Source organism: Chinchilla lanigera, unplaced genomic scaffold (assembly GCF_000276665.1).
Source record: "Chinchilla lanigera isolate Chin_1 unplaced genomic scaffold, ChiLan1.0 scaffold00035, whole genome shotgun sequence".
Lineage (NCBI taxonomy): Eukaryota > Metazoa > Chordata > Mammalia > Rodentia > Chinchillidae > Chinchilla > Chinchilla lanigera.
This window is the reverse complement of record NW_004955436.1, coordinates 16,211,442-16,237,400: the sequence shown is the minus strand read 5'-3', so window position 1 is coordinate 16,237,400 and position 25,959 is coordinate 16,211,442. Positions and strand designations below refer to the sequence as shown.

The window sequence follows — 25,959 nt, the reverse complement described above, 5'->3', positions numbered from 1 at the left end:
AGCTCCGCCCGCACGCCCGGAGGCGGCGGCACGGGTGCCTCGTGGGCGCGCGGTCCCGCGCGCTCGCCTGCTCGCCCGGACTCGGGGCGTCTCTGGCTACAGCTGACAAGGTAATCAGTCCGTGTGCCCTTTGGTCCGGGGTGCGAGGCTCTGGTCGCCCAAGGCCACTTAGGAAACCAACAAAGCGCTAATTGTAGGCTGTGCAACTTTCAGAAGGCGCATTGTTAGGAGAAATTTTTCTTTTCAAATCTCGGATTCCAAACGGGATTCGTTCTGGGCTTGTTTCAAGGGGAGGAGAAAAAACTGCCCGACCTTCGAGAGCCCGGGGATCCGCGTTTTAAAAAAATTGGAGAAGCTGAGTGTGATGACTCCACGGCCCTCTGCGCTGGGGTGTCCCGCAGACACCCCAGCCCGTCCCACCCTCCAGGTCACCAGAGTCACCAGGGCCTCGCGCGTCAGATCCCCATGCGGCGCACGCGAGGTCAGGGCACTGATCGCCGCGGCCAGAGCGCGCCGAGCTCGGATGAGGCCGGATCGCCTGGACCAGGCCGGGCCGGGGTGGGAGCCGCATCCCCTCCCGGAGCGCGCACCGCCCGTGGAAGCGGAGCTGGCTCCTGGCGGGCGGCGGCTGCGAGGCGCGGCGAAGGAGCTTGCGGGTGGGGAGATGCGGGCCGGGCGCGAGCCCGAGGAATGCTAAGCTCGCGGCGACCTGCGTCTCCGTACCAAGCTGCCGGGGCCCGGGTTTCCGCGGGGTCCCCGCCCCCTCTTCACCGGTGTTTATGGGACCCACGAGACAGCACTTTAACCTTCCTTTGGGTGTTTACCTGAAATTTATTGCTCCTGTAAACAGTATTAATCACAGGAGCATTAACCTTCCCCGGGGCGCCTGCGGTGTGAGTGGCAGCTCCTGGCACGCTGCGTTTCTTTGACTGTGTTGCACGCGGAGCGCAAACTTGTTCCCATGGCTTCCTTTCCGCTGCCTCTGGCAGTCCTGGGGTTTGGTTCCTAGTGAGAACGGCTTCACACCAGGTCCGAAACCACGTGGTCATCACGGTTGCACAATGTTGAATATTTGATCATAATGGCACCTTGTTGAATGTTGCAAATTCTCGCGTGGTGCAGTTCCTAAATGAAAAAACAAAACAAAACAAAACAAAACAACTTTTTCTTTAAGGCCATTCCGTGCCTTTTCAGTTTGATTTTGAGACTGGGTCTTGCTGTGTAGTTCAGGCTGGCCTTAAATTCACTTTGTAGCCCACAATGACCTCCACCTTACGAGGCTGTTCCTGCCTCAGCCTCCCCGGCGCTGGTATCACAATGTGAGCCATCATGCTCTTCTTTGTCTTTTTCCTTTAGGTTTATTGCTAAACAATCTTGCCTTCTGGTCCGAAAGACAGAAACACAGAAGCGGAGGGAGTAGATTTCACGGGAACTGCTTCGCAAACTTTACAGCATGTCATTTTGGGGGAGGGGAAGGCTGGGGCTGAGTTAGCAATAAATTACAATTGTGTAGGGCTGGCTCAGGGCTTCTAAAGTAACATCCGGCCAGTCATCCAGTTTCTCACCTAGCTTTGTGTGGCCGGCAGCATTCCATCCATTCCTGGGATGTGGAAGGCAAGGGTCACATTGGGACACATTGTTAGTGGTGAAACTTGATTGTGTCAACATTTTCAGATTTAGAGGAAGGCTGAGGCAGGAGGATTGTTGTGAGCTGTGGGCCAGCCTGGACTACATAGTGAGTTCAAGGCCAGCCTCAGCTATGTATGAGGCCCTGTCTCAAAAACAAAACAAAACTATTAGTCATTGTATCCATGGCCTCTGTTGCTCAGTCTGATCTCCTCTGGGCCTGAGCGGCAACAAGTGACAGTCGCAGGTGATTCCTTGTTTAAATGGCCTGTTACTATTCTCTTCCCTTCTCATTTTCTCCAGGTCCTTTGATCACCTCTCCTGCTATAATTTTGCAGCCTTTAAGAGATTTGCATTATATTATCAAGAAGATTTTTTTTTTTTTTTTTTTAATTTGAGACAGGGTTTTGCTGTGCTGTCCAGGTTGGTCTTGACCTCACCATGTAGCCCAGGCTGGCCTTGAACTTAAGGTGATCCTCCTGCTTCAGCCTCCCAACTGCTGGGATTACAGATGTGCACCACCACACCTGGCTGGAATGTTATCTTGGGAGAGCAAATTAAAATACTATATTGAGGAAATATTACTGGCTATGTGAAAGTAGAATAAAGTCCTGTGTAAAGTTTTTTTTTCTTTTTTTTTTTTTTTTTGGTACTAGGAATCAAACTCAGGACCTTGCACTTGCCAGGCAGGCGCTTGTACCACTAAGCTATATCCCCAGCCCTCTCTATTGGTTTTTGAGACAGGCTATCAATGTGTTTTCCAGGCTGGCCTTGATCTCACTATGTAGCACACACTGGTCTTGAACTGGCAGCGATCCTCCTGCCTCAGCCTCTCCGTGCTGGGATTACAGGCATGTACCTCATGCCAGGTGCTACTTTTCTCTTTGTGGAGGGGGAAAAGTCTTGGGGAAGCATTGATACGGAGCCCCTGGACTAAGCCCAGTTGTGAAGGAGAGCATTAGGCTTACCTCTCAAAGGGACTAGGTCTTTCTAGGAAAGAAAGTTATTTTCAGGCAAACCTGATTTTCTGTAATAAAAACTTTATTCGTTCTCCTGAACAAGGCTTTGGGTTCTTGAAACTACTAAAATACACATAGGAATTTAGAAAATTCTTTGTAGTTTTGTACTTGAGGGAAAGAACTTATTGACAAAATAATCCATAAATTCTTAACAGTAGGAAGGGCATATAAAAATAAAGCTTTTTTATAGTCTCAGAAGATCTGACAGATTCTGATTATCCAATCCACATATTCCAGAGAGGAAATGGTTTAACTGTTTTCACCTACCTCAACTGCTCTCATACTTAAAACTATTTTCTAGAATAATTTGCTCTTATTAGTAGAATACACCCTTCTCCCGACATGGTGAGAAAAAAAGGATTAGTGTTTTATGCATAGTACCACTACTGTTATTGCAATTCTTTAAAAAATATGGCACTGCCAGACAAAAAAATCTTCAGTTCTTTACAGTCCAGAAATGCTTCTCACTAGCTGCTGAAGACTGGGGTGTTTCCTTTGAGTGGTACTGGTACTCAGCACAATTCCCGTGCGAGGATTGCCCAGGATGGTTTGTGTCCTCGGAGGCAGCATAGGGCTGTCGGGACTTGGATCTCTAACCTGCAAGCCCGACATCCCCATCTGGGCTTTGGCCTGCCACTTCCCCTGCCCCAGGTCTCTGAGGGTCCCTCAAACTCAGCAAAGGCAAACCCCACACCAGCCAGCGACCCTTTACTGTCCCCCGCCCAGAACGACTCACTGCCGCCTTGTTGCCCGAGGCCTGAACTGGGAGTTGTTCTGCAGGTCGCTGGCCTGGACAGCAGATGTTTGCTCCGTTCCTGGGTCCTGCCCACCTCCCTCATTTAATAATTTTTTTTTGTGTGTTTGTTTTTGAGACAGGATGTCACTATGCAGTTTAGGCTGGCCTTGAGCTCTCTATGGAGCCCAGGCTGGCCTCGAACTCACAATGATCCTCCAACCACTGCCTGTCAAGTGCTGGGATTACAGGCGTGTGCCACCAGGCACCACGCCTGGTCCAAAAACTTCGCTCTTCTTTTTGTTTGTTTTGGTACCAGTAATTGAACTCAGGACCTTACGCTTGCCAGGCAGGCGCTTGTGCTGCTGAGCTATATCCCTGGCTCTATCTCATTTAATATCCACATGTCCCATATGGCCGTGCATTTTTCTTTCCGTCTACCCTGGTTGGTGTTATAGTCACGTCCTGTTTGTAATATTAACACAATAAATACCCAGGTGCCTTTTGACTGGTTTCTCTGCTTTACAATATGTGCTTCCTTATCTGTGTGTGCATACGTGCTGTCTATCATCTATCTATCTATCTCAACATACATACATAGATAGATATGATAGACTTGCTGTCCTGCTGACATTGAACTGAAGATATTGTCACATTTCATTGCTAATATTCATCAGGTGTCTCTTACAATTGAAGATTCTCCTGCACATTCGTCCCACCATTAATTAATCTTACAGAAATTGAACATTGCTACAATAACATGGCTTAATCTACAGTCCAAATTCATGGTTTTGAAATGATCTCCAAAACATTTTAAAATTCTGCATTGAATCAAGGGCTGTGTTTGGTCCTTACGTCTGGTTAGTTTCCTTCCAGCCACAAGGGTCGCTCACCCTCGAGTATTCTGGGACTTTCTTGACCTTGACAGTTCTGAAGAGACTAGGACATTTGTTTTGAAAGGCACCTGCTGCCCTGGTTTTTCTGCTTGTGATAAGTGTCGTGTTAAGTATTTAGAAAGGGTACTGTACAGAGGATGGAGTTCCATTGCATCCCATGATCCTACTTGTGGGTTATTCACAGCTTGATCATTGGCCAAGGTTAGGAATTTTACACCCCACATTATCTTGAAAAAATTTTAAACATACAGAAGAGTTGAAAGAAATTTTCACTGGGCATGATAGGGGAATAGCTGTGAGTTTGAGGCCAGCCTGGGCTACATAGAGAGACCCTGTCTGAAAAAAGTCAAAGAAAGAAACAAAAATTTTCATTCACCATCCAAATTCGGCATCCATACACCCATGGCCTAGGTTCTTTTTTTTTTTTTTTTTTTTTTTTTGATACAGGTTCTTGCTATGCAGTTCAGGCTGGCCTTGAGCTCACCTTGTAGCCCAGGCTGGCCTCAAACTCCGAATGATCCTCCTGCCTCAGCTTCCTGAGTGCTGGGGTTACAGGCGTGTGCTACCATGCCCGGCGCAGGCCTGGGTTCTTTAATGAGCAATTTTCTGTATCCTGTCCTATTAGTCACTGGATCCCTCCATGTTACTGTGACCCTCCTACAAGCCGAAATGTCTTTTGAAAGACCAATCTGATGCTTTTGCTTTCTGCCAAACACCACCTACTGGTGCTCCATTCCCTTCAGATAAAAACCCAAGACCTTGCTCTGGTCTCCACGGCCAAGGCCCTGGTCCTGCTTTGTTTCCTCATCTAACTCCACAGACCCACCTGCCTTTTGTTTTGCTTCTCTCTGAAAACCCTGGTCTGAGCTCAGTTCTGTGGATGCTTCTACTTAATACGGGAAGCTCTTACTTTACTTTTTCCGCTTCCCTGTTTGGCTGATTAATTTCTTCTTATCCTTGAAGGCTGGGCTCAAATGTCTCCCCTTGAAGAAAGCCTTCTCGATTGCCAAGGGCGGGTCAGATTCCTCTGTCATATGTGCTTATTACCCTGTGCCTCTCCTTTGTAGGCGCTCAGGACTGTATTGGAATAATTCATCATGTAATGAATTCTTTAGTGTCTTCAGCTTCTTCATGGCGAGGCTGTGTATCTGCTTGGTAGTCAGGTCTCTGTTGCTTGGAGCAGTGCCTTACGCATGGTGGACACTCAATACTCCACAACTACGCATGGCATAGATATGAATGCAGTAGCTACTGTCTGCCACAGATGTGTAATTATGTGCCTATGTCTGTATATAAAGTCAGTTCTTTCTTTTTCCTTTGTAGGGATTGATGTCAAGGTGGACCATTCTGCAACGTTAAAAGTCTCACAAAGAGGATTTGGGCGGGTCTTTGGGTTACACTGAGACTCAGCCAAATGGCCAAATACGGAGACCATGAAACCAGGCCCGATGATGGGCAGAATGAATTCAGTGACATCATCAAGTCCCGATCTGGTAGGTGATGGATGCTCATGGTAATTAGGAATCTTTATATATCAACTGTCTAGAAGAAATAGGTTCCTGGGTCTGTTTTGCATTGTTTGTAGGAGGTCAGCTTCTTTTGAGAAACTGGTTCTGACAAGTGATCATTATGTTGTAGAAGGCAATATAACGTCTTGGAGTGTCCTGGCTTTGTCACCAAGTGTTGTCTTGTTTGTATGTTGACTGACGTTGATTGGGGAATGGCTGCTAGTAGCTGGTTGCTGTTCAGTTATGAGACACCCCATGAGAGTACGAAAATACAGCTGAGTAATTACCCCCTATTTTCTCAAACTGGAAGAAGGCTTGATTCAAGCAAAGGAAGCGCTGAGCTCTCTGGCCGGAAGGATCCCTTGATAGTTTGGTTCCTTTATCGTCACCTCTCATCCCTCTGGGTGGGCAGGGCTAGAACAGAGCAGCAGGCATCTTAACTTTGCTTCCTTTGTCAAGACTTCTGAAGAACTTTCTCAGTTACATACCCCGCTGCCATTGGATCCCCCAGACTAGGACGAACTGGTGGTTTCCTCCTGAACACTTAGACTGGGGACTTCGGGATAGGCGCTTCCCTGCATGCTAGTGTATATCGTTTTGGTTCTGGCCTCACAGCTGTCTCCACTGGGAAGTTTGTACAAATGCAGATGCATTGGCTCTGCTCCAAGCCTACTGAATACGAATTTCTGTATTTTCAAAAAGCTTCCAGTATGGTTCGGAGACGGGCTGTAAGGGTAGATATTTTTGAGCAGGCAGGTCCTTTCTGAGCTTTGCAAATTACACAGAACTCTACTCTGGGTGTGAACACTATACTTAAGTAACTTTGAGAGTTACTTTGAGATGTAAAATTATACCTAGTGTCACTTTTAAAATGAAAAAGGCACTCAAATCTGTTTTTGCTATAGGAATCTTTCATATATTATGGTAGGAGTGTTTTTCTTCTTTTTTTTTTTTTTTTTTTTTTTTTTTTTTTTTTCTGGTACTGAGAATCGAACTCATGACCTCGTGCTTGCCAGGCAGGCACTGTGCCACTGAGTGAGCTAAACCCTCAGCCCCTCTTCTTCTTTTTGAGAGAATGTCTCCCTATGTAGTTCGGGCTGGTTTGAACTCACTATAGAGCCCAGGCTGGCCTTGAATTCACAGAAACCCTCCTGCCTCCACCTCCCAAGTGCTGGGATTACGGGTGTGCGACACCATGCCTGGCTATTTCTTCTATTTGAAACTGCAGAAATACGCACTGAAACTAAGACATATATGAACTATCTTAGGATACACATTTCCCTTTATGTTTCTGGGGTTTACTAACTGGTAAAGATCTTGGATATTTTAGACTTGTCTGTAAGTATGCAGTGGCTTGTAGCAACTTCTGAGGTCCAGCTCCATACCCTATGGTTGGTGCACTGTAAAGTATGCTTTGGAAGGCAGCTATGCTCACCACTATACCACCGATGTAGGCTGTAAAGTATGCTTTGAGTGTGTTCTATTTCCCCTAACTTCTGTGGTTTGGCCTGGCCTCAAACTCCCACCAGTCCTCCTGCTTCACTATAATGTGTTTTTAACAAGAGCATATCAATTGGCCAAGTAATTCTATTTCTAGAGAGTCCCCGCAGGCAATACATAAAAATATACGTTCAAGAAGTTAACCATAGCATTATTTATAATAGAATAAATTGGAAACACCCTAAAAATCCAGTATTGATTGGCTAGGTCATTATTTCCCGAAGTTCTAACAAATTCTGAGATTGTTAGTGGGTAATTAAAAAATGGCGCGGTAGTCAAATAACTGTAGGAAATAATGTTGAGCTTTCTTGCTTTACTGTAGAGTATCTGAACAGATTATATGGAATCTGAGCAGAACTATTTAATTAGAGTGTATCCACAAAGTAGAAAACCCTGCAGTTGTAAAAGGTGATACGGATGTGTATATCTCTGGGTGTGTGTGCACAAGTATGTATACATCAATTTAAGAATATGTCCTTGATAATAGTGTGAAGTTTAAAAAGGTGATATACAGAGAGATTTATGTGAAAAAGATCTTTTAGAAAAATGTAGTAGGTATACACTAAAATGTTAAAGTGATAATCTCTGCATTGTGTGATCGTTTTTTCTCTTTTTGTTCATATGTGTCATCCAAATCTCTTATATTTTTAAGGACTCAAATTGCCTGTAGTGTTTTAATGGCAGGGTTACAGCTATCTGTTCTTCACTGATACCTATTTCAAAACACATTACAGCTTTAGCTGTTGCATAGCTGAGATGTGATTTACATTCTTTTGGCTGGATTATAGAAGCCTGTAGATAAATCTGGATTTGAATGGGGCTGTTCACCTCAATCTTGCTTTCTGGAAGGTGCTTGTTAACTTTTTTAAAAAGGTAAATGAGCTGGGTGTGGTGGCACATGCTTGTAATCTCAGCACTTGCGAGGCTGAGGCAGGAGAATCGCCGTGAATTCTTCGAGGCCAGCCTGGGCTGCAAAGTGACTTCAAAGCCAGCCTGAACTGCAGAGCAGAAACCCTGTCTCAAAAAAAAAAAAAAGTGGTCATTGTATGATGGTACTATCTCAAGGTACTCGAAAGCTTGTGTATTATTAAAGGACTTTGAATTTAGATGAAGCCATAGACATGATCAGCATTTTTTAATCATTTATCTATATATCTATCTATTTTTATTTCTGAAGAATGAATATTTTCCTACTTGAGAATTTTGATCATTATCTGTGGCCCTAGCTTTCTTCCTTTTGAAGGTTTGGATTGGGTGGTTGGGCAGAGATTGGGAGGAAACACTGGTGCTGAGAAATATCAATCAGTTACATCTTTTGATAGATGAAGGTTCTTCTCCCTTTCCCCCAAATCCTGGAGTTTGAGCCGCCCCAGAGACTAGCATAATAAAACATATATGCATTCTCTGTTATCAGGATTGTTTAATTTGCTTTAGTCTTAGTTTGCTTTATGTTGTGTGTGAAGTTTTTAATGTTTAAATTTCTAACATCTAAACAGAAATACAGAATTATCAAGTGTTCTGATAGTTTCCTGAGCATTAAAGCCATACTCTTGTGTTACGGCAGCAGTATATTTGCCTTGGATTTGAGTAGGGTTTAGAAAAGAACTTGGTCTTTAATATCAGGGATTTGAGGCTGGGTAAAAGCAGACCTTTCTCTGTTTAATGGCACATACATCAAATTTGTTACCAGTGGCTGGGTTATTGACAGCCTTAATTAATAAGCTTCATAAATCTTAATAAGTGAGTAAGGATTTTGAGACAGTAGGCTATGAATAATAATTTTTAAGTGAAATATCTTGCCAGTGAAGTATGTAACATGTAAACTTCCGTTGGAACATTGTGAATATGAACAATGTCTGAACATTGTAAAATATGAAACAATAGGATGGTTTGGGATGCGTATAATATCATAGACTATCCTCCTGCTATCCCACTTGCTCAGTAGCTAACCTGCTTGAAAGCTAGCAATATAGCATGAGTCATCTTTGGCCACTGGGCTCAGAGCTGCTGTCGTCAGTTCCAGCCCAGAATCCCTGCAGAAGTGTAGCTGTGAAGGCAAAGGGTGGTGTCACCTGGAGACCAGTAGAGACCCTGATAGCGAGAGGATTAGAGTCCTAGACTCTCAGATGGAAAATGGTCAATTGTTGGATGAATCATTTGGATAAACTTTTCCTTCTTGCATGATTCAGTCCTTTAAAGAACAGTGTTTCTATTGTTGTTGCTTTTTAAGACAGGGTCTTGCTATGTAGCCCAGACTGGCCTGGAACTTGTGGCAATCCCCCTGCCTCGGCCTCCTGAGTGCTGGGATTACAGGTGTTCGCCACCACACAGGGCTTAAGAAACCATGGATAAGAAACCTGCGTGTAACATTTTTGTCATTTCTTCACTTTCTGTATTATTGTCTATTCCTGGGTTCTAATTGCTGAGGGGGCTGTGCATGGCATAGAAATCTGTGCCGATAATGTGGTTGTCTAGCCTCTCATGATGGGATCTTATTGATGATGATGGTAATTTTAATATGTAGATTTATTAATTTTTTATGCACCATCCCATATGCACTGTCCACATTCTGTGAGCAAATACGGTGCTGAGTTTAATCCTCACAATCACTGTTTAACGGATGAAAACCCCAAGCCACACAGAAGTCAGTTGCTGCATACCCGCTTCGTCTCTGATTCATGGCTCTCGTGTAGAGCTTAAGTTTAGATGTGACCTTCTCTGAGAAATCTTCCCTGCTGACTTTGGAAAGCCATGCCTCCAGTCACTCTCGCCTGTGTCACTCCACTCAAGTTCCCTGTATCGCCCTTCTCAGTCTCTGGCACTTTTCTTGTATGATCGCTCAGTATCTTTCCCACTGGAATTTAACTTCACAAGAGCAGGAACCGGTACATCCTTGGCCCCGAGCCCAGTTCCAGCTCATAACTGGTGAGCAGGAAGTGTTTCCTCAGTGAAAGGGCTCCAGGGCTTGAAATTGCTAGGGCTGAGTGAGATTTGGGCCCAGATGCCCTGACTTCAGAAAGCCTGCCCTGGACTTCCGCCAGATGCGGCTCGTTCTGTTATCCTGGATGTTTCTCCATCACTGTGTCCAGCTTTGCACTGTATCTGCGGCATCAACCCGCCCCTCCCTGTGCAGTTACTGAGGCTGGGTCCCGGCTGAGAGGCAGAGGTCTCTGCACTGGGTTGTCACCACGGCCTGCCAGGAGGCCAAGGCTGAGAGACAGCGCCGACCTGCAGCTCCTGGGCTGGGGCCGCCTCTGGTTGTTGGCCCAGGTCTCTCATTCTGTGTTGAGAACTGGCAAGCAGAATGCCAGAGGACAGAGAGTCCTTTGGGCAGAAGATGGAGAAGCAGATAATTGGTTTCTGACGTGGATTCTCTTTTCTCTTCCCCTCTCACCGCTGCTCATGGCTTTCAGCTGGTCTGTGACAAAGGTAGTAGATTTCAGCGGCAATGACACGCGGCCCAGGTTCAGCCTGGTTGGAGGCCGGATCGGTAACTGCGCTAGTGAGAGGAGCGTGTGGGGGAGGGGAGAGAATCCAGAGTAAGGGAAACAAGACACATTCTTGAACATAGACATGGTACCTGGTTACATGCCTGGCCAGGCTTCTGCGGATAGGCTCTGTTTGCATCACATTGCCTGCCAGACCCAATGTTGTGAAAATTAAAGTGGAAGAAAGGTGAGCTTTCTTGCTGACCTTTCAGGGACCTTTGTTTAGCAGAGACAAGGGCTGTGTTGTAGTTAGGAAGTGCTGATCTACTTTCATCTCTTACATTTCAAGACAAATCTGTGAGGGGATTTTTCTGATCAGTTGCAGGGACTGTGAAAACTAGTTCAGTTCTTCTCCTGAAGCTTTTCTTGGCTGGAATACCTGCGCTTTGAAGGGAAGTCTTTGAGTTGCCTTGTTTTTTTCCACAAGCCCTGGGGATTCGCTGCAAGGGATCGGACCCCGATGGAAACTCGACCCTGGGACCCTGGAGGAGGAGAGCAGCTCTTCCGGTAGTGGGTGTGAAATCCTGTCCACGTGTTACATCATTATGCTGCCGTGGTCCCGCCATCCAGAGCAAGTTTTCTGTGTTCCTGGGACTCTCACAGAGCTGTTCCTAAGGTCCTGAAGCTGCAGAGGAGATCTTCACCAGCAGGAAATGGTGCATTGCTGAGAACAACTCTAAGCAAAGGAAGTGCGTTAACTGTATGGACAGAATGGAGCACTCAATTTTATTGAACTTTATTTGAACCCAGATGTTTGGAACACGGTAGATGCTGATCTGATGATTTTCTGGGAACAAAGAAACATGCAAGATCATTTCAGCGGTTGTAAATGAGTTAAAATTTAATCCAAAGCACTGAAGAAAGGGTACACAGGTGTTCTCACACGTATTGGCTGGCGTCTTTTCGCCCTTCAACTGTGCAGGGGGGGACAGGCATTTACTATGTTTTTATTTTCACTTTGTCTTTCTGTGTACCTTAATGGCTTAGGGAGAAATACACCCACGTCAGTGTGTGAAAAGTGAGCCAGTGTGAGTTTGTAAAATCCATTTACTCTCCAGAGGATGAGTTGGGGCTGCAGAAGTGGGAAGCAGATCTCAGTCCTTTCACTTTTGCTTTCTCGGTTGTGCCTAGCTTTGCACACATTCATCCCAGGGGTGGGGGAAGCTCTGGTCTCCTGTGGGCCACTGGACTCTGTACTTGTGTCTTTGGACGATCGAGTATCTTGTGTTTACTGATATCCTGTAGGGCTTCTCTGTCAGAAACTTGTTCGCTTGGGCCAGTTAGCAAGGGGAATTGTTTGTTTTTGCTTATCTGGCAGCTGAGGCAGGTTTGTGGTTAAAAAACCTCTCATCAGCTTTGGGAATTCTCTTGTAATGGTCAAACAAAGTGGTACCTGAGACATAAAATTAACATTTCATCAATGACTATTTTTTTTCCCTTTTGTTTGTGTGTTTTGAAGCACAGGCTGTTCTCAAACTTGAAGTGATCTTCCTGCCTCAGCTTCCTGAGTACTAGGATTGTAGGTGTGTATCACTGCACCCAGTTCGTCAGTGAATATTTTCCAAGGAACTTTTTTTTGGGTGTGTGGCTCGTTGATTGTCAATTATTATTTATGTCTGGTTCAGTAATTTAAACAACTGTTTAACAACATTTTTTTTTCAATGAATGGGGGAAAATACCACACATACTAACATTTCTGATGTAGCAGAGAAATCCAGTAACAAAAAATGACTGTGACCCTACAATGATGCAACTTTGAAATAGACTGCAGTTTCAAAAACATAATCTCTAGATCTTCTCTAATTCCACAATCTTATTATTTGCAAATTTCTTTGGTTCTATTTTGTAATTAAGATTTTTGAATCAGTGCTATATATACCTGTAATCTCAACTACTCAGGAGGCTGAGGCACGAGGATCCCAAGTTTGAGGCTGTCCCTGACCACTTAGGAGGACGGTGTCTGGAAATAAAAATTTAGAAGGGGTGGGTGCTAGTTTGCCTAGCACCCTTAAGGCACCCTGCCTTGGATTCCCCAATCGTTTCCCTCTCCCCAACAAGGTTTCAGATGACAGTGCTGCTGAAGACTGTAGGGCAGATAATTCTGTAACTGCGTGCATGTACGCGTGTGCATTTGTTCTGACGTGTGTTCTGCGCTTGTCTCGTGTGCGCTCCTAACTCAGGCTGTGGGTCCCAGCAGCTCTCTGGATTCTGAGGCCCTTGGGTCCCTGGCATCAGGAGCTTTGCTGCTTTATTCTCACTGGTGCCTTGGCTTACACAGCGGAAAGGGAGGGTTCCAGGCTCAGAACCAAGGTGAAAGTGCCCGCATTTTATGCTGGAGAGCTGTAGTCAAATGGTTATGTTTATTTTTACCTTTCTTAAGTTGTTACAAAATTTTATGAGCCCCTGTTTGCAAGACATAATGATTACATTCATCCTGTGGGGTTGGCACATGTGCATAACATATTTTAATTGTTTTTACTTCCCCTCTCTTTCCCCTTCCAAATGTTTACAATTGTTTTTACTTGTGAACACTTTCCTTTCAACAATTAAAAAAGGGTGTGTCGATTGTGTGTGTGTGTGCCTGCCCAGGAGTGCTCCATAGTTTTAAGGGTTTGGTTTGTGCTCAGCCAAGGTGCAATTCCTCCCCGCCCCCTCTGCTCCCACCCCCACTCTTCTTGTTTTTGAGACAGGGTCTTGCTGCATAGTTCAGGCTGCCCCTGAACTAACTATACAGTCCACGCTGGCCTTGGACTTGGGGCAGTCCTGCCTCAGCCTCTGCAGTGCTGGGATTACAAGTGTGTGCCACCATGCCAGGCCTCCTCTTGTCATTCCTGTCCTGGGGACTGAACCTAGAACCTTTGCACTTGGCTACATCCTCAACCCTTTTTTTAGTCCTTATCTTGAGCAGGGTCTCACTAAGTCACTGAGTTGTTCAGGCTGATCCTATACTTTATTCTCCTGCCTCAGCCTCCCGGAGTGCTAGGATTACAGGTGTGCAATCATGCCTAGGCTCTAAAATATTTCTAAAACAGATTGGAGAGTGAATTTAAACCTTATTTGGAATTGCAAGCCTCTGGCTGGCCTCACCCCAAAGCCCAACCTTTGGAGGCTTCATAAGTAAAACTCTGTGTGTTTTGTTACTCTGTTTTGTGTTCTGGTTACTCTGTACATGTCTAGTTTTCTAGACATGTTGGGTACCTGTAATCCTAGCACTATGGGAAGCTGAGGCAGGAGGATCGCAAGTTTGAGTCTATCCTGTGCAAGTGAGCAATTTAATGAAATCCTGTCTCAAAATAAAAATTGATGATGGGTGTGGTGGTGCACACCTCTAATACCAGCACTCAGTAGGCTGAGGCAGGAGGACCATTATGAGTTTACTATCTTTTTTTTTTTTTTTTGGTACTAGGAATTGAACTCATGACCTCACGCTTGCCAGGCAAGTGCTTGTGCCACTGAGCTATACCCCCAGCCCCATTGTGAGTTGAAAGCCAGCCTGGGCTACAAAGGCCATCTTGAACTGCATAGCCAGACCTTGTCTCAAAAACAAAAAAAAACAAAAAAAAAACCAGGGCTGTAGCTCACCACAAAGAGTCTGCGTTCAATCCCCAGTTTAGAAAGAAAAGAATTCATACTGCGGCACATAAAAATGCTAATTTCTGTGATTTTACATGTGGTAACAGTGGTCAGTTCTATAGCTTGTAACCTATGTAACACATCCAGCCTTGATCATATATAACTCCCACGTAATACGTTCATATAGAAAAATCAGAGTGGACTTGCAGCATTGAACTTGCATGTGTATTGCTGGGAGATGTAGTTTTTTCATTAGCTGACCGTCATTCCTTAGAGAACGTAAGTATGTGTGGCTCTCTGTCTCAGGGTGGCCTTGGTGTGCCCTCGGGAGGACAGGTCTTACTTTGGGTCACTTGCAGTGGGGCAGATAGATTGCTTGCCTGTGTGTTTCAATGAGATGTGTTCCGGCTGAGTGTGCTGGTGCGTGCCTATAATCCCAGCCCTTGGGAGGCTGACCCAGGAGGATCGCTTCGAGTTTGAGGCCAGCCTGGGCTCCATAGTGAGCTCGAGTCAGCCTGCACTACATAGTGTGACCTCGTCTCCAAAAGAAAGAAAAAAGAAAGAGAAAAAGATGTGTCCCAAAGTCTAGTGCTTGGCTAGTCCACCACCCTTTTAGTCCACCTTGCCCTTCATCCGGGTCACTGTCGCCGAGGCAGATGGAGGCACTCGGAGATGCCCTTGCCCATTCTCTGCTTTTGCTGCTTGGCTTGTTTCGGTTTCTGTGCCCGCTTGCTCTTACCCCACACTCTGGAGTTTCGTGAAAGCGTCACCCCTCAACGTCAGCATCAACGCCCGGAGCATTCTTCTCTGGTCGCTGCCGGCATCGACCGCTCCCGGTTCATTCTTCCTCTTTGCTTTTGGTGCCGGTAGCTTTGTTTGTGTAGGTGCCGCCCTCGTCGACCTTTCTGATGCCAGCCTTTCTAGCTCAGTCTGCGCGCACGGAAAGGGCTTAATAGCAGCTTCCTGTGCTCTTCCTGGCTTGCGTGTTTCCTGCCCTTATTCATCGGCAAATGGTTCTGGCCGAGGGCAGGGCTGAGGTGAGCGGGTCGCACACACCTCTCTTCCTCGCCTGTCCTCTGCCCAGCTGGGATGAGCACACCCTTTTTGAATTGTCCCATCGCTTTAATGTGTACATAATCACAAAATTCATGCAACTTATGTCGTACCCAAACTGGCACATTGTACCGGTGAATTTCAGCAATTTGCCTGAAACGTGAAGAAAATCCTTATACCAGGATGAGGTTCTGTCACACAGAATCTGTGCTGGAGGCATAAGTGTCATCCTCTTCAGGCTTTTTCTCCAAGGTAATAAAATAGATGCTTCACCTGCTGGAGCGTCCTCCGGCAGTGCCACACATCTGCGATCTTTGCGCAACTTCTTCACAATCGGCACTTTCCCGGTCACTGTCCGTGTATGTCTTCACGCTCTTCTCCTGTCTCCTGTCTCTCCTCTGTGTTGGCAGTTGAGATAAATCCTTCTCCCCTCCTAGTCCATGGGTCACACCTGAAGACCAGAAAAGGATACTGTTGTCCGATTGAGGGCCCCTGATGGCTTGTGTGCTGTGTGCACCGTTCCCTTCCGGTCCTCCCGGATGAAAGCCTGTCCTTGTCAGCCAAGCGTTCTCATGCATGTGTGGGGATGGAGTCCAGGATGCAGGGTCTGGCAAGAGTGACTTATGAAGCGCTTGTCCGCTCAGGCCACAGCAGTTAGGCAGCATTCACCATTTGGGCTTCTGCCTTTTTGGGGCAGACCTCTAATTTGAGCAAGATCAGTAAAAAAAAAAATGCCAGTAAGTGCTCCTGGTCTGGGACAGCACGTTTTAGAGCTCCTGTCAGAGGCATCCGGGCACGGAACCCAGTACAGCGAATCCACGTCAGAGCGGGCACAGAGGGAGAAGGCCAGGCGCTGCGCTGGGTGAGAGCAAGGGCAGTGCACTCAGAGGGCCCTGGCTGGTGGAGTCAGGGCGTGTCTCAGAGAATGCAGCAGAGGCAGCCAGGTGGACCCGGGAAGGACATTCCAGCTGGTGGAAAAAGACCGGATGAGCTGGAATGTGTACTTGGTAGCTGAATGTGGCTGCAGGGATGCGGGTGATGGGAGAGGCTGGGACCAGATTCTGAAAGCTCTTCAGCACAGCCTGAGGGAGCCCGGGAGGGATTTTAAGTGGCTGATGGACTGGCTCGGGACTGTTCATCACAGCGGGAATGACACACTGAGAGGGGACAGCATTTGAGTGCTGCTGTGGGTGATGGGGTCCCCTCTGGGTTCCTAGATTCTTGAGCAGTACGAGCCAGAACTGGATGCAGCCCAAGACAGTAAGGAAAAAGCCGCCAAGTTTAATGAAGTGTAGCCAGGTGCTTGTACGCTCAGTGCGGGCGCGCTTGAGCTAGAGGGGAGGAAAATGGCACCAGTGCTGAATATGCTGGGTGTGAGAATTTAAAATGTGCCTGGTCAAGGGCGCTACCCACTAGGCCTCTCAGAGCAAGACTGACAGTGTGACTAACTGGCTGCTGGAGCACAGCAGCTGCATCCTCCTCCACAGTTCACTCTGTTACCACCCTGTGCCTGAGCCTTTCATGAGCTCCAGGTGAAGAAAGGCCAGGGTAGGTCTTCTTGCCTGGAGGTCTGGTAAGCGTCATCCTGGTTTGGTACTTTCGCATCTTGCAAGGTGGGTCCAGGATCCAGTAGACTGCAGGACAAGGGATCAGGTTCAGGGGAGTGGAGTGTGGGGGGGTATCAAGCCCAGCCGTACGGCTGTAGTAGAATGGAGGCAGGGAGCCGGAAGCTTTGTGGACAGTGTTGAGATTGGACAGTATGGGTAGCAGGCAGAGGGATACAGGTGTAGGTGGTGTAGAGGGAGGAATTAAGGATGGCCAGAGGTCAGTAACAACATATAGAAAGCCTCAGTGTCAATTTCACCTTCACAACATCAACCAGATGTATAGTTTTTCAAATCACATTGTAGCTCAGCTTGCAAAACTTCAGTTAATAGCTCTTTTTCCAGGATTGAGTTTTATTAACTTGATTAACTTCTTAGCATTTTAGAATTATTACTACTTAGTTGACTGCTACTGTTTTTCTTCTATTTTATCTTTGTTGTCTCTGAGACAGGGTCTTGCTTTTTAGTGCAGGCTGGTCTTGAACTCATTCTGTATCCCAGACTGGCCTTGAAATTGCAGCGATCCTCCTGCCTCAGCCTTCCAAGTGCTGGACTGCAGGTGTGCGCTGCCACACCTGGCTCCCCGTTGCATTTTGGTCAGTTAGTGTAGGTAGCTTTACATTGAATGAAGTTTCAGTAGCATTTGTGTTCACTTCGGCAGCACATATACTAAAATTCAGTAGCATTTGTGTTTTTTCTTATGTATTCGGGAAGAGAGGCTATGCTTTAGGAAAAATGAGACAAATTAAAATGAGAAAAAATGCCACATGGTTTTTATCCGTTCCTCAGTTGATGGGCATTTGGGTTGCTTCTATGATTTAGCTATTACAAATTGCACCGCTATACACGTTACCCAGCTATAAAGAAAGATAAATTCAAAGCTTTTGCAGGTAAATGGATGCAACTAGAAGGCATACTCATAAGTGAAATAAATCAGACCCACATGTGTAAACACCATATTGTCTCACTAGTGTAAGAACCTAAAAGAGTAAATAAAATCTAAAAGGTACACTAGATATTGTGGAAGGGAAAGAAACTGATAAAAATGAAAGAACAGCTGGGATGAGGGAAAGAGAAAAGAAAGAAAGGAGGGGAAAAATATGTAATATGTATATACAAGATAGCTAAGGTCATTGCACTACTAATTTCTATTGCTTTATAGAAAGGGACAGTTAATGTTTAATTGTTTGATCAATCTTATATGCCTGTATTTGTTTAACTGAGTAACCAATTTGAAGATAACAATATGGGATTTTTTTTTTTTTTTCTTCTGGTACCAGGAATCGAACTCATGACTTTGCGCTTGCCAGGCAGGCGCTGTGCCACTGAGCTAAAGCTCCAGCCCCAAAGATAACAATATGTAATACAACAACCACTGTTAATTTCCTATCACCTTGTCTGAAATTCTGTATTGCTGTTACTGTTTTTGTGTTTTTTTGTTTATATCTCTGTGTTTGTTAATATGTTTTTGTTCTTTTCTCTTTCAAATAAAAAAATGAAAGAAAAGAAAGCTTATTCATGTTTATGCAGTACTCTGTAATCATTCCTGGAAAAAGATGGCAAAGAAAGGTAATGCTAATCTCATTGTAAAGTGAGAACAATAGTTTTGGACAGCTAAAAGAAAATCTATATGCAAAAAAGACCCTGGAAAACTATTTCAGTGCAACTTTAATTGAAGAGTAGAATGTTTAGTGTAGTTCTGTGAAGATAATGTCATCTTACATTACTGATCTCAGCTTCAGCAGAGAGGACAGGGTAAAATGCAAATTAAAAATAAATTAAGAGCAGATGTTGAAAAATACCTTTCGTTGAGGGAATAATTAAATTGTGGAAAGGTCACTGGAGTTTAGTCAATAAGGCAGCAATGCTCAGAAATCATAATTATTCAGCAAACAGATGCTTTTCTAACTGTGGTGCTCCACGGTGGAGTTTTAGGAATGGAAGAGAGAACTTGCTGCTTTTGTTGTTCCTCTTGAAGTGTTGTCTTTCAAATCCTCATATTCAGCAGACTAACTTCAAATTCCATTGTGTTTGCTGGTGTTCCATCCCTTAACTTTTATGTTTTCTTTTTGAGACAGGGTCTCACTATGTAGTTCAGGCAGGCCTTGAACTCACTGCAGCCCATGCTTTCCTGGGATTCACAGTGGTCCACCTGCATCAGCCTCCAAAGTGCTCAGATTATTGGCAGGCACGACCACAGCTGGCTCATTCTTTAACATTTAAGAAAATATAAAGGGTCTCATTTGAAAGCTCTTGCAAGCATTGTTGGCTTGTGTATTGGTGATGCCTAAGATTTTGGTTTTGGACCCCGTTCTTACTGCATGGCAGGCATTTGGACCCACATGGGTGAATGAGACGCAAGTCCAGTTATCAAATACGTCTTGCTAGGATGGGGTCAATACATGAGACTTTAAGAAAATAAATGGAGCATACAATTACACAGTTTTCAAGTAGAACAGCACAGGTTGCTTTGTGAGCCGACAGAAGGGTCCCCATCCTAGTCCTAGGAGCCTTAGGAAAGGCACCTTGGAAGTGGATTCTGAGAACGGATCTGAAGGATGAGTACCAGGTACAGACACGGGGGAGAGTTCTGCTAGGGTGGAGGAAATCGATGGCATCGCAGCTTTGGAGGCGAGAATCGTGACTTCCTCACTTCGGCAGTGCTGGGGAATTAGGCTGGGACCAGTTATGAAGAGAGGCGTGCTGGGAGCCAGCTTTAGGAGTTTGAATTGTGCTGGAAAGGTAGTGAGGAACCCCCACACGGGCTTAGACATTGAAACAATTTTCTTATTTACAGGGAATGTTACATTAGATATGCATGATACCCTCATTGGATGTTTATCAGTTATTCATATTTTGACATATTTACTTTAGGCCACTATTTATTTATTTTTCTTTCTCTTTCTTTCTTTCTTTTCCTTCCTTCCTTTCTTTTCTTTCCTTTTCTTTTCTTTTCTTTTCTTTTCTTTTCTTTTCTTTTCTTTTCTTTTCTTTTCTTTTCTTTTTCTCTATTTAGGTCTTTTTGAGATAGGGTTTTGCCATACAGTTGAGGCTGGCCTTGAACGCCCTTTATAGCCCAGGCTGATCTTGAACCTGCCGTGATCCTCCTGCCTCAACCTCCCAGGCGCTGGGATTACAGGCTTGTGCCAGCATGCTCGACATATACCGTACTTCTGAGGCAGAAGAATTGCCATGAGTTCCCGGCTAGCCCGGAATGAGCTCACGGCCAGCCTAACCTGTATAGTAAGGCCCTGACTCAAAAAACCAAAACCAAATCAGAACAATTTTGAGTAGAAACAAAACTCAAGTTGCATAATGTATTGAATGATATCATATATGTGTAAAGTCCAAGTACTTTGCTGAAATGACTGTGCTGCTTGTATATTCATAAATATAAAGCAAAACATAAGCATGTTCATGGAAATTATAGGTACTGAATTAAAGAGCTCAAATTATAGATACTGAATTTATCTAGAGATGGAGGGAGAGAGAGAGAGAGAGAGAGAGAAAGGGTCTTCCACTGCATCCATAACATTGAATTCCTCAAGAAATGTAAAAATAGTGTCTGAAACAAATAAGAAAAAGTGTTGATGTGTCAAAGCCAGATAATGACTGTCGTAAGCCAGATCCCTGGAAGAAGGTTGGGAAAGCTGTGTGTGCTTGAGACATGTTTGCGAGGGAGGGAGGGGAAGGATGCATAGAGTACAGGCTGATCAGTTGGATTTGGTCCAGCTCTAGCATGGAGAGGGGAGGCCGGTTTGGGCGCTGGACGAGGGAGAGGCTGGGGTTGTGCCCTATGGGGCGACTGCCTCAGCTGAAGGGTGAGAGGTGTTGGAGCCCAAACCGGGCCAGTGGCCAGTGACGGTGGAGAGGAAGGGAGAGCGGGGAGTTGGGAGATGCTGCCTCACGAGCATCCCGACAGAAGGCCCCACCGCGAGGCTTCGGCTGAGCAGCAGGCACAAAGTTTTCTGAAGGACAAATTCTGTGATAATGTTTGACCCAGTTTTGCATACGATGAATTTTTATTTGTTGATGAATCTTTCCCTTTTGTTGCTAAAAGTGGAAAATCATCAGCCACAAATTACTAATTAACAGTCTGGTTTAGATTTTATTTATTTTTTAATTAATGGAACTTAATGCTTCATCAAGCTCAGGTGGAGTGGGGATCACAGTGCTTTTTTTTTTCTGACATCAAAGGTAATTTCACCAAAACACGCTGCTGTACTCGGCGTAACCCCTGTTCATGCGGCTTCTTTTCCCCAGCCCTCAGGGTCCTGGGAAGGTGAGGCAGTGTCTCCCGCTTCTCCTCCATACCCACACCAGAGCTCCCCTCTAACCAAGCTCGCTGTGAGGTGTCTCTTCCCTGCAACTCCCGGTGCTTTCTTAGTGGCCCCAGCTCTTGGGTCACTGTCACTATCCAGGAGTCGCTGTGTCTCAGTGGAGATGTTGGTGAGCCCTCCAGCGCCGCGACGTCTTTTCCTGAGCTTTTCTTTCTTGTCGTCTTGTTTTGTACTCTGTGGTTCCATCCTGTCCCAGACCACGCCATCGTTTAGGATGAAGCCTCTTCATGATCTGCATTCCAGGTGTCCTGCTTTCTGCCCACCATGTCTTCTATTTTCTCTCCCTTTCTCTTGGAATTCCAGCCATCGCTGCCTCTGATCCATCGATTCTATGACCATTTGCTGTACCCCTGTTATGGTTGAAACATTGTGTCAACTTGGGGAGTCTAGAGGTTTGGCTAAGTGACTCAGCAGGAAGCCAGGATACTTACTTTGTATACATCCTGAGCCTGTGGAAGAGGAGGGCAAAGATTATGTGAGAGCTACACGCCCCTTAGGTGGGGGTAGCCTGTTTACAATGTAAGGCAGGGAAAAAGTAGCTGCTTGCTGCCATTCCTCCCTTTTGCTCTGGTTGTTTGCTGTTCGGCTGCGGCATTCCGCCTTGCTCTTGTTGCTTTGCTGTCTTCTGCCTCGGAGCCAGCCAAGTATGGAGTGAAACCTCCACAGACTGTAAGCTAAATAAACCTTTCCTTCCTTCATTTTGGGCATTGGGTATTTTGTCTCAGCAAGGAGAGAAAAGTAACCAAAACAACCCCCATCCTGTCTCAGCGCTTCACTTAGATTCCAGCGTCAGTCGCAATCAGTGCATCGCACATGTCTTCAAATCCCTTGCCTTTCTGGTTTCATTGAAGCAGTGCTAAACTTCATCCCTGGGGAGGTCGCATCCTTCTCCTTGATCTCAGTTTCCTTGCAAAATGAAACACACAGCCTTGAGTCTCACGATCACGAGGGGAGACCTTCATGATGCAGGACAGGAGCTCCTGCGGTCACAGGTGATTGTTTCATACTGTGTCCTCTCTCCTGCAACGTTCCCCCCTTCCCCATCCTGCCTCTCAGCCAGTGCGGCTGCCTGCTATTGTCTGAAGCAAACGGAAGTGGAACCTGCGTGCTCCAGTACCACATCCACCCCCAATGGTGCATCTGTCTCAGCCGGCCTGGATGTGAAGCCCCAGGGTCATCAGCATGGTGGACACGCTGTCTGATCCTCTTAGTAACCCAATGATGATCCTCTTAGTTACCCTTCTTTCCCCTCCAACCCTGCTATTTCTCCATTAGTGGCTCCCCTTCCATCAGCGCCCCTGGTATGCTTTTGATTTTCTTCTAACAAAACTTCAACCTTGATCTCTTGTCTTTCCAGCTGCCTCCAGTTTCTCTGCTTCCTTAACAAAAGAGTTTCTCTGGTGCATGTCTGTAATCCCAGCACTGGAGAGGCTGAGGCAGGAGGATTGTTTCGAGTTCGAGACCAGCCTGGGCTACAAAATGAGCTCAAGGCCAGCCTGAGCGGCACAGGGAAACTATGTCTCAAAAATGACAAAAAAACAAAACAACAACAACAACAAAAAGAGTTTCTCAAGTGTTTTATATGCCAACAGTTGTAATTCTTCTCTGTTTTCTCTTAGAAACATTCAAGTCAGGCATAGCGCCTTCTGGTCCACCAAACCAGCCTCACCCAAGCTCCTCCGGGTCTCCATGGTGGGAATCCCTGCACAGCTTACTGAGCCCTCAGTAGATGGCCTGGGTGGATCCCTCCCTCCCTCCCTCCCGCACACTTCTGTTTGTCCTCTAGGACACACCACACGCTCCTGCTTTCCCTCTGGCGTTCTTTTTTGCAGTACGGGAGTGGAACGCAGGGCCTCAGGCATGCGAGGCAAGCCCTCTGCTACTGCGCTCCATGCCCTCTGCCTTTTTACCTTTTACTCTGAGATAGGCGTTCACTCAGTGGCCCAGGATGGCCTTATACTTGGCAATCCTCCAACTATAGGTGGCTCTTCGTTTTTGCTGATTCTTCCTGTCAAGGTTGGAGGGCAGGGCACCGTCCTTGGTCCTTGTGTCTTGTCACCACTCACTTGCTTTGTCATCTCGCCCATGTCCCAGTCTTCTGTACTGCCTGTATGCTGGACTCACAGTTCTCTCTGCTCCACATTTCCCCCTCTGAACTTCATACTTAGGCCTGATTCTTTCAGCTACTCAGGGCCAAATTTCACAGTCATCCTCCTTGTCTTTTCTTTCTTTTATACCCACATCCAGCCCATCAGCAAGTCCCGGCTCTAGTTTCCAGATAGTGTTTAGGTAGCACCTGGGCATATTTTAGCATCTCCGCTGCTTCTGCCATGCCTGGGCCACCATCTCTGTTGCCTGGATTCTTGGATTTGTCTCTTAACTGGTTTCCCTGCTTCAGCCCTTGGCCCGTGCTGTCCTTTGGAGATGTCCCCCAGATTTCATATGTTAGAAACCTAAGCTCTGAGTTCACGTGGTGATGGTATTTAGAGATGGGATCTTTGGGAAGTGATTTGGTCAGGAGGATTCCACTTTTGTGAATGGATTCATCCACGTACGGGTTATCGGATTATGGCAGGAGCGGCCTTGTAATAGTGAGCTCGCTTTGCACACTTTGTCTCTGTGTGGCATATTTGGTCTGTCTCCAAAAAAGATGCCCATGCCACATTAGGATGTACTAAGAAAGTCTGAAATGAATATTTTTTTTTCTCTGTAAATCACTGAGACTCAGGTATTCTATGATAGCAGCAGAAAAGAGACTAAGATAGTCCACCAAGACTGGTTTCAACCCAGCTGTACATTGATCTTCTTTAAAGCGGAAGTAGACTGTACACCCTAGGTTTGCTACTGTATAACAATTCCCCACAGTAAAAGCTAAAGACCTTCAGTGATCTGCAGGGGTGATCCTGTCGCTGCCTCTCCTGCTTTCTCCTGTGTGCTCATGGCATTCCACAGGCATCTCCTAGGTCAGGGCTTTTGCCTGGGAGCTCTTCCAGCTGATCCCTGTCCAGGTGACTGACGCCTGTCTCTCGGAGACCTGCCTGACTACCTGGTCACAACAGCACCTTCCATCCACTGTGCGTGGCTTTCTCTTTTTGTGAATCTCTTCCTCTCTGACAACCTTGTTATTAATTTATTGTGTATGCTGCTGTCTCTTCCTGCTGGAATGTAAACTGCACAAGGGGGCAGGTATTTGGCCTGGGTTGAATCACGAGTATTTAGAACGGTGCTTGGTGCACAGAGTGTGCTTCATAAATCCATGTTGAGTGAATAAACAAATGGCATTCTTTATCGCTTTTCAACGTGCATGCAATGCCAGAGACAAGTATCACTTAAATCCTGATTGTGTCTTTATCATATTGGTTGACTTTCTCCATGCCAACCTTTGACCATGTTTCCCTAATGCTGATGACAGATGCCTTTGTGTTATTTCAACAGCCAGACGCAGAAGGAGAACATTGAAGTCAGTGTAAAGTGGCTATATCTCAGTGTATGGTGTCAATAGTCTTTACCTTTCCAAGATTGCCCTTTATTCTGCGATTGTATTAGGTTATTTTGGCATGAAAATGCTCATTTAGTGAGAGGGTGATGATAGACGTGAGATTGATATGAGAATTTCACTTGGGAAGCTTTCTTGAAATAACTAAGTAATCAGAAAGGAGTCTAGAAAGGGTTTTGAAAGATGTGTTTTGAAACACTTCCCTTTGTTACATCGTTTTTATTTTTAGTTTTTTTGCCTTGGACTTCTTTCCCCAAATGAGGCCCATTTTAGGAGTGTGACAATCTGGCTGGCAGAGTGTGGCTTTCTAAACAGTAAGATTTGGGGCTGCTGACAGTGGCAGACAGGTGGTCCACCCCAGCTTGAGGGTCATTCATGTTTTTTGGGACATAACTTACAATCCGTGCTTCAGCTGCTAAGTTCTCAGAAACCTGGGTGTTCTGTTAAAAAGAATTTACCTTCATGTGAGAGAGGAGCCAGGTTCTGAGTTTGGCTCTGCAGAGAATACCCAGCTGTGTGATCTTGGGTAAGTCACTCCGTCCCTCTGCACAGTAGCAGAGTTGTTTGTGAGGCTGGGAGCAGGAGTAGATGCCCCACAGTCTGGAAAGCCAGATTGCTAATGTGTCACGGCGAAAGCGGTGTTTGGGAAGGGCTCGCTTCTGTGGCCTCCTGCTTCTTCCTCTCGGGAGTTTCTGTTTGGTCTGCAGTGATCTTGTAATCTTCCCCAGTATTCCACACACTTGGGATCTTGCCAGTGGTACTGCTGTTGGGATTATAGAAAGGATTATATGATGGCGTTTGGGATAAGCACGGTATCTTTAAATTGAGTTTGGTGTTGGGTACAGCATATTATTTTACACATTACTGAAAAGGAAGAGTAAGAAAAATCCCACAGGATTTCAGCATTTTTGCTTTTAGCTCTGTCTTGTGCGGATACTGTAGGGAATGGCTCAGGGCAGTGTCAAGTGGTGTGGGCTTGAAATCAATCATGGCTGCATGTCCCAACTGTGTGAACTCGGGGCAATTGCTTAGTTGCTCCATGCCTGAGCTTCCTGTCAGCAAAAGGGGGATAGTAATAGCGGCCACGTCTTATATTTTAAAATTTAATGAACTGATGTATGTA

At 45.8% G+C, this 25,959-nt stretch overlaps 1 protein-coding gene across 1 annotated transcript in view; it reads left to right on the top strand.

Moving 5' to 3' along the window:
- The first annotated feature begins 21 nt into the window (after window positions 1-21).
- Window positions 22-25,959, top strand: part of Utrn (utrophin) — a 506,964-nt gene continuing 481,026 nt past the window's right edge. Inside the window, exons 1-2 of the mRNA XM_005389232.2 lie at window positions 22-110; window positions 5,598-5,767. Of these exons, the coding sequence (XP_005389289.1) occupies window positions 5,689-5,767 (79 nt within the window). The 5' untranslated portion in view covers window positions 22-110; window positions 5,598-5,688. The remainder of the gene's footprint in view (window positions 111-5,597; window positions 5,768-25,959) is intronic.